Genomic DNA, 8671 nt, shown 5'->3' on the forward strand with positions numbered 1-8671 from the left:
ATATTTGAATATGAAACTCATCTAAGAGAATACGGAAAACTCATTCATGGTGGTGTTCCTTTGGACTTTTTGTTCGCAATTGTTCGTGGCCATTTCGCAGAGGAGAAACCTTACGTGAAGAAAAGTTTTTCAAAGGTAAGAATCCCTAATTTCTCTCTTTCTCTTAAGTTTGTTTTAAGCATGCTGTATTTTTATTTTAAATGCATAACATTCTGTATATTTTCTGTAAAATTGGAAATTCTGTATAATTGGGATTTGGTTCCATCCCCGTTTTCGCTTAAGCACCTTCAACAGTTTCTTCAATATAAACTCAAATGATATAACTCAAACTAATAAAACTTATTTTCCTTTTACATTATCAACACAAATTATATTTATTGTCCCTATATATGTAAGGACCGAACCCCAAGCGGAAGCATTAGGATCGCCTTACATTCTGTTTTTCCATTTTAAAGAAATAAAAACATTAAGCTAAAACAGAAGATAAAAGGATAAACAACATACTTTGCATGCATTAAAAGGAGAAGCAAAAGGGAAGAATGATTCTTACCTTCGTAGATTCTTGACCTTCTCGAAATTCCTCTTATTCTTCACATGAATGTTTCCTCAACGATCACCGACACTACTACAAGAATAACCTTGCTATTCTCTAGGATTCAAGGAGTTGGATGAGTGGTCTCCAACTCTTGAAAGAGGAAGAGAAAGAGAGATTGTAGAGAAAAATTTAGAGAGGAATTAATTTGGTGGCTAGGGTATGCTTTTCACAAAAAAAACACAAGGCTTGCCCTAAACTGGCTAATAAGATAAATTTATATGAAGAAGAGTTTACCCCTTCTCCAAGTAATTCCCTTTTTACCCTTGATGCCAATAAATTAAATAACCTCTTATTTAATTAATTGACATATTAATTAAATAATCGTATATTAAATATAATTTAATATACAGTTAATTAATTAATATATATAAACATCACATATTTATATTCTTCCACCTCTCTATCATTTCTCAATCAATTAGTTAACTATTAATTAATCAATTAAGTAACTATTTTAAATCATATTTAATATAGAGTTAATTAACATATAAATATCACATATTTATATGTATACATCTCTTTAGGAATCCAATTCATATAAATACAATATTTGAATCTTATTCAAATATATCTCTCTTACATAATTTGAATTATAGATCACATCTATAATTAATTATATATTAATCACATCAAATATACAATTTTCTTAATTGATTTGAACAATTCAAATCATTCCTCATTAATATCCTTTAGTGAGCTAACAAGAGAACCTGGTGGACCTATAGATCAAAAACTCCAATAATATAGATTAATTGGCTAAACTTATTAACCAAATTAATCAACATTCGTGAACTATTACTACACTTCACTAAAGACCCACAGCTGCACTCTTCTCACTGTAGATATATTTCTATGTCCATGAATATAGATCAATAACAGTAAGTTAGTCCCTCATAAGTGTTTGTAACACCAACTGGGTCAAATTATTTTACTCTTAGTTTACCTCTGTATATTTAAGTATCAGTGCTCCTCTAATGAACAATCTGTTTATAGTCCAACCATTAAACATAAACCTCTCTCGAGCCAGTGAGAGGGTAGGGCTCTTTGTTCAACTACTGGAGACACCACTTAAGGGAACACTCATCTACTTACCCTAAAACCGAGAAAGATTGAATTCCATCTTGTATTATTATGTTCCCAGCTCCCCACTCGACCGTGTCCCCAAAATGGTAGGCTTATTGAGTCGGCAAACTGGCTACTCTCACCCATATAAATCAAAGAACAATCCCTCGTGAACAGAAGTTCATAATACACTCAGGATTAAGACTAAGTTTCCTATGTCATTCTATTGAAATAGAAACCTAACTAGTCAACGGTGTTACATCTAGTGGTTACTATTTCGCGGTTCAATCTTATGCAAACTCATTGCATATTCGCATATTACATACATGAACACATTAGATCATTGTGTTTGTATCAAATACAAAGTAGGTTGTATCCATAGTGTCACTAGGATAAGATATCCAGTCTTATCCCTATACTATAGACCTTTTAGACTATTCTTGAACATTGATCCCTGTATGTCTCCACATACTGTTTAAGACTCATAAGACGACCTCGAATGTTAATTTATCGGATTTAGGGTTATTAAGACAAAATAGAATACAACACGATCGATAATATTTATTAAAATAACATCAATAATTCTTTATTGATAACAGTACATTTACTATCTACGAGTTTTAGGATATAAAACCCAATAATATAAGTTTAAATTTATTTTTTAAGTTAATTTTTATTGAAATTTATTAAATAATAATAATAATACTTTTCATAAAAGCAATGCTAATGCAAACTCTCTTTTTAAAATTATGTATGTGCTAAAGTCGGACATTTGTAAGTACATGAGCTAGAATAAAATTCCTAAGTATAGATAAAAATAGTAATTTAACCCTAATAATATTTAAGATAAATTGATTCCTATCCCTAAGAAAATAATTAAAAAGTTAAGGAAAGAGGATATAATGCATTTTTATATGTAATATATAAGAAGAAAAATAAGAAAAAGTACATTGCATCACATGGTATAAAACATAAAAGGAATCCAAAAATCCATGGGATTAGATTCCATTCCAGCCTAGTTTTATTTTATTGCATAATATAATATGTAGTACACTTTCTCCAACTTTATAGTAGAATTCTGTCATTTCTGGTCCCTTCTGACAAATGCTTTCTCATAATCAATTAATCCTGAAAATTTAAAAATCAGACAAAAAAAATACCCATGAGTTAAATTTAACTTGGACTTTTCAATAAATAAGTAAATAAGTTAGACTAGCATTAATTTGTTCAAAAGAGGATCAAGAAAGAAACTAAACTAAGCAAATTTGTATGAAAATTAATTTCCAAAATAGTGGAATTTAACTTTTTGAAATATGAGGAATGATAAATGTTACGAGAGCGATCATTAGAAAGGCCATGATTCGAACCCAAGAGTCCATCATATCGACATAAGAACTATATAAAGGAAGAAATTGTCTCTCATAAACCACATTGGCCAACCTGAGGTAACTCCACCTACAGAAAGGGATAAAGAAATTCTGAACCGACTGACAAGTTATCAAATCTGTCTTTGGCAACCCTCGATCCTAACTAACACTATAGAACCCTTTAATACAAGGCCCAAAAAGGTATTAGTAAAGAATATAAATAGGAGCACACGCTACCTTCAAAAGGTATGCTTAAAAACCTATGTTTATACTCGGCTCAACACTTCTTCAACTTACACACCAACTTAACCATTGAAGTGTGTTGGACAAAACATCGTATCGGTGTGAGATTTTATCTAGCGTGCACAAGTTAGTTCAAGATGAACGATCAGAAATATTATTAGACGTAGACCCCATGCAAACAAGACCGTCCGATCAAAAAATACGTATTAACATGATTTGAAGTAATTGACCAATAATTTATGGATAAGAGGTTTAAATCATAGTCTCTAGATAATTTTCATACTTAGAACAGTCAATGCCAGCAGAGATGGAAAAAGGTAGGCTAATGCCACAATTGCTAGGAAGATCTTGAGCCAATTTAGCATTGTAATTCACATTACTAGCAGCTGACTTAATGCATTGACATGCAGCCTTCTTGTCAGCACTGGTTGTGGCTGCTGAAGAAAGTGCTTTTGCACCATCACAGCAAGCACTTGGTGGCTTCCCACTTCCACTCACAAGGTAGCTCACACATGGCATCAAATCCTTTGTCACATCATTGCATGAGATTGCAGCCTTTGAGTCTTGAAGAAACAAAAATAATATCACAAACAATAACATGGCTTCAAGCTTTGGAATAATGGTTGATCTAAGAGTTGCCATGGCTCCTTCCAATTAAGCTAGCTTATGGGAAAAGTGCTTTTGGAGACTTGGAGGGTGAAGAGTGAGTGAAATTGATTTCAAACTTTATGTAATGAGGTTTGTAAGAGAAAGCTAAGAAGTGCAAGAAAAGAAAAACGGTAACTTGTTTGACAAAAGGGCTATTTTTATTATTGTTTTGTGTTTTCTTGGGATCTTTAATGATGCCTCAAACAAGTTAATGAATTGAATTGTATGATTTGATAATTCTTGCACTCAAATGGGAAAGTTCAACAACCCTATAGAATTTGTGTTGTTCTTCTACTAATAATGCAACAAGAAAGAGAGAGAGGTTGGATATTGGTTAGAGATTAGGCAATTTGTAGGAATGTACAAAAAACCAAGAAATTAAGTCTATGTAGACTCTATTTGATAATCATTTCGTTTTTTATTTTTTATTTTTTAAAAATAAGCCTATTTTCTCCATATTTCTTACAATGATTTGCATCTTTATTAAGTACAATTGTTGAATTCTTAGCCAAATCCCAAAATAAAAACAAGTTTTTAAAAGTTACTTTTTTTAGTTTTGAAAGTTTGGTTTGATTTTTTAAACCGTTGGTAAAAAAATAGATAACAAATGAAGAAATTTTGGGGTAGAAGTAATGTCTATAGACTTAATTTTCAAAAACCAAAAACAAAAAAAATTAAATGGTTACCAAATAGGGTCTAAACAATTGTATTAATTGGTTGGTTCGAATTTTTTTGAGTAAAATTGGACATCATGATTTTTATTTGGAGAAAACTAATTAATAATTATTGGTTTGATTCAATTTTTGACGTGGATGAACAATATATTGTTTTAAATTATAGTATTTTAATTATTATCATTTGTGTTGGGTCATTCAACTTTTTAAATTCACAAAGTTGATTCTAGATCTTATTCCCTAAATCTTGGGCAAAGGTTTGATGAAATTTAAAAGTAACCATGCAACGTATGCTACATGCACATAAATATTTTGCATGCACATAAATATTTTTTAAAAATTAACATTTTATAGGGAAAAAAAATAAAGGTAAGTTAAATTATAAATTTAGTCTTTGTAAGTTAAATTATAAATATAGTCTTCTTTAAAAGAAAATTATAAAGTTAAAAGGCCAAAATTTTAAAAATGTTTGATAGGCATTTAAATTGAATTTTATATTTAATAAAAATATTTAAAAAAAATAATTGATCTATTAGATATAAATTTAAATTTTATGTTTAATAGATTCATAGACTTTAAAAATATTTAAAATATCAAAGACTTATTAAACACAAAATTAAAACATTTAATTATCTATGAAACACAAAGTAGAAAGTTTGAGGACTTATAAAATATTTCTTAAAAGTTCATAGACATAGTAGACGCAAAATTAAAATTTTAAAGGTCCTATTAAATATTAAACACTTTTAAGAGGCTAAAAATGGAATAGATACCAACTTGAAAGTTATTAAACTTGTAAATTAATATAAAATAAAAAATTTAGGAGCCCAGGATTAAACAACTTCTTAAACTAGATAATTTTAGTCTTTTGTGGCCTAAAGTTGTTAGGGAGTGTAGATGGACCTAGCATTGATTTTGTTAGAGATTGATGAGCATCGGCTATGTCGGACGACATGTACAAAATAATGTTTCATAAAAACACACGATTTGATGTTTCAACAAGTTTTATAGCTGTCATTGCCTGTTTTTCTTTACATTTGTCTTCCCTTTTGTTCAACAACTATTTATCTTATATATATATATATATTATATTCATGATATTATATTTTTTTTATCGATATTTCCATAAATATTTCTATATTTTCGTGGATTCGATATCAATAAAAGGGATGAATCTATATTTCTATTATATCATAGAAAAATTCATGAAACATAAAAAAAAAATAACAACAAAGTCTCACTAATGCAAATATAATATAATAGACATGTTAACTTGTTTAAAAATAATAAAATGTTTATTTACTAATTTAAATTTATTTTTTGAATTTTTTGGTTTCATAATTTTTCTCGAAATATCTATTAAATCGATATTTTATTGATATTTCTATCGAAATTTTTGTAAAATTAATTTTGATATTTCCATCGAAATCGACATTTTAAATCTTGATTATATTCTCTATAATAGATTTATTCATTACACAACAACCTAGTTTTATTTATTATTTAGGAAGTAATATCGATTTCATTAAAAATCTATGGTCATTTTAACACTATAATCAAAACTCACCAAATTAAAGCTATTTTGTGAGATTTGACAATTGAATACATCTTTTCAGCAAAAATTCAATTTCAGTGTATTTTCTAAAAGTTTCATTAATTTTATACTTAATATATGTTTAATATTTGATGAATGTATCGAGAAATATTTTCTAGCGGAAGTAAAAATTGTAACACTTAATTCAATTTTGAGAAAAATAATAGTATTCTTATCAAAGGTTAAAGATGTAATTTGATGAACTTGAAGGTTTACTTAAGAGTGATACAATCGGGAAAATTGAGGATAATCTTTATATATATATATTCCCTATTTATGATTACATTCTAATTTTATTTTTCTCCTTTTTATAGAATTTTTGTTTTAAAACGAAGAACCATGATAACGGCCAGGCCCAGTAGTCTCGTCCATGACTATATGGGCCTGTTGGAGATTTCATGGGCCCGATGGAGATTTAGAGCCCAATGAAGAGGCCCATGTCGATGGGCTTGTTCACGCCGCTCCAAGGGTTAAAAGGCCAACTCAAGTGAAGAGGTTAGTGGGCTCTGGCTGTTTGCCCTACCCAGTAGTCCAAGCTTACGGTAACTTGGTAACTACATTCTTCCGGTAACGGGAAAAAAAGTTATTTATAAAATTGACTTATTTCACAATCAATATTTTACGAATATTCTAAACTTTAATTATATTCCATGATTAGATTTTCAAATTTCTGGACAATTTTAATCTTGTATACATTCTATCTCTATTGAATATTCGTATTATTTTGTGATTAAAATATTAAAAAATAATCCAAAATGTTTTAGTATTTTTTTTTTAAAAAAAACACAATTAATTTCAACATATATCATCGTTAATTGTATATCTTCATTTTATTTAATTTTATTTATTAATGAATATGGTATATATCTCCTGATTTTAGAAAAATGTTTATATTATTTTGTAATACATTCTCTCTCATATTAAATTTCAATATTATTTTATAATCGAAATATTTAAAAAAAATACAAAACAAATTTAGTATTTATTAAATATTTATAAAATATTTTATATTTTTCGAACTTTTTGTTATAAAGTATAAATATTTTTAAATATTTTTTATATTTAAAAAGATCTTTTTTTTAAAGATATTATAATTAATGTGTGAGGTGAGGAAATTGAACCTCAAACCACAAAGTTGATATTATGAATACTATGACGATATGTTGGCTTAAAAATATCTCTTTATTAAATTTGGTTTACATTACATTTAATGCAATAGTTTTCGTAACACCAATCTCATGATTTCAGGAGTTTTTGTTTTAAGGATATTTTTTTTAATTAGTTACAATTTTCTCACAAATTTTTCTTTTTTACATGTTTCGGATTGTGACCTAAAATTTATAATCCCTGGTTGATTTAATGCATAAATATTGTTACAAATATTTGTTTTCATCTGTATTTTGTTTCTTATGTATATCTATAAGATTTATTTCAAATATACTACGAGGTTTATTCCAAATATATTTAGAATTAGTACGAATTTAAGATTATTATATATGCACGTGCATATGTTTTGTTTTGTTTTTTACACATACTTTGTATAAGTTCGTATGTGTATATCTATATTCCACATACTTTGTCATATATTCACACATATATGTTTTTTTTTTTTTTTTTTTTTTTTTTTTTTTTTTTTTTTTACAGATTTTGGATTTTGACTTTAAATTTAGAATCTCCAATTTTGGTGGACTACATTTAATGCAGAATCATGGTTACAAAATCTTCGTTTTTATTTGTCTTTTTTTTTTTTTTTTTTTATATATATACAAGGTGTATTTAAAATATATACGAGCTTATTTCACACATTTAGAAAAAGTACTAATAGATACTCCATATCTTAATTTTAATCTTATTTTTATTGAGATATATATTCCACATAATTTGGTTATATACACATGTATATTTCGTTATTTTACAAATATATACTTCATATTATATAACAACAATACTAACTCAATGAATCATGATATAAACTCTTATTGAAATAAACTTATATATATTTGAAACTAACAAAAAAAATGTAGAGAAAATGGGGAAAGTATTGTAGGTGTGGGTAAGGGAGAGGAAAATAATCAACGGGAGTGAGAAAATAAACAAATTTGGAAAGAAAAAAAAAACCAATTTAATGCACATGATTTTCATATTTATGTATTTTTTTTCTTTTTTTTTTAAATGGCTAGAAACTGAAAGGGGTGTTATGGACTTTTGGATTTGATTTTTATGTGATATTGTAACCCATTAGACCATTCATGAAAAAAAAAAATAGTGAATTTGAAACATTATGGTAATTTGACTTATTTAATTAGACTATTAGTGTAGAAAGAAGAAGAAAAAACCTAAACTCTTCCATCTATTTAACATCAAGGAATTTTTATTTTCATTCAAAAATAAATAATGCATGGAAACCAAAGCATTTGGTACATGTTTTTGTTTTTTCTTTCTCATTTTTAAGAAATATTTTTAAAATCGTGCACAAATATAATTTTGT

At 27.5% G+C, this 8671-nt stretch overlaps 1 protein-coding gene across 1 annotated transcript; it reads right to left on the bottom strand.

The window, feature by feature from the left end:
• Positions 1 to 2541: 2541 nt before the first annotated feature.
• LOC120087221 (Bifunctional inhibitor/lipid-transfer protein/seed storage 2S albumin superfamily protein) lies at positions 2542 to 4055 on the bottom strand. Its single transcript, XM_039044134.2, has 2 exons — positions 3551 to 4055; positions 2542 to 2785 (listed from the first exon to the last, which is right to left on the bottom strand). Exons 1-2 carry the CDS (start codon positions 3907 to 3909, stop codon positions 2776 to 2778), a joined length of 369 nt encoding a protein of 122 aa, XP_038900062.1. The 5' UTR covers positions 3910 to 4055; the 3' UTR covers positions 2542 to 2775.
• Positions 4056 to 8671: the final 4616 nt, after the last annotated feature.

The sequence above is a fragment of the Benincasa hispida genome, chromosome 9 (assembly GCF_027475165.1).
Source record: "Benincasa hispida cultivar pf3 chromosome 9, pf3_genome.v1.1, whole genome shotgun sequence".
NCBI lineage: Eukaryota > Viridiplantae > Streptophyta > Magnoliopsida > Cucurbitales > Cucurbitaceae > Benincasa > Benincasa hispida.

What these genes read in the sequence shown, in the direction of transcription:
- LOC120087221 (XM_039044134.2), bottom strand. Translation starts at nt 3,909, where the DNA reads ATGGCAACTCTTAGATCAACCATTATTCCAAAGCTTGAAGCCATGTTA.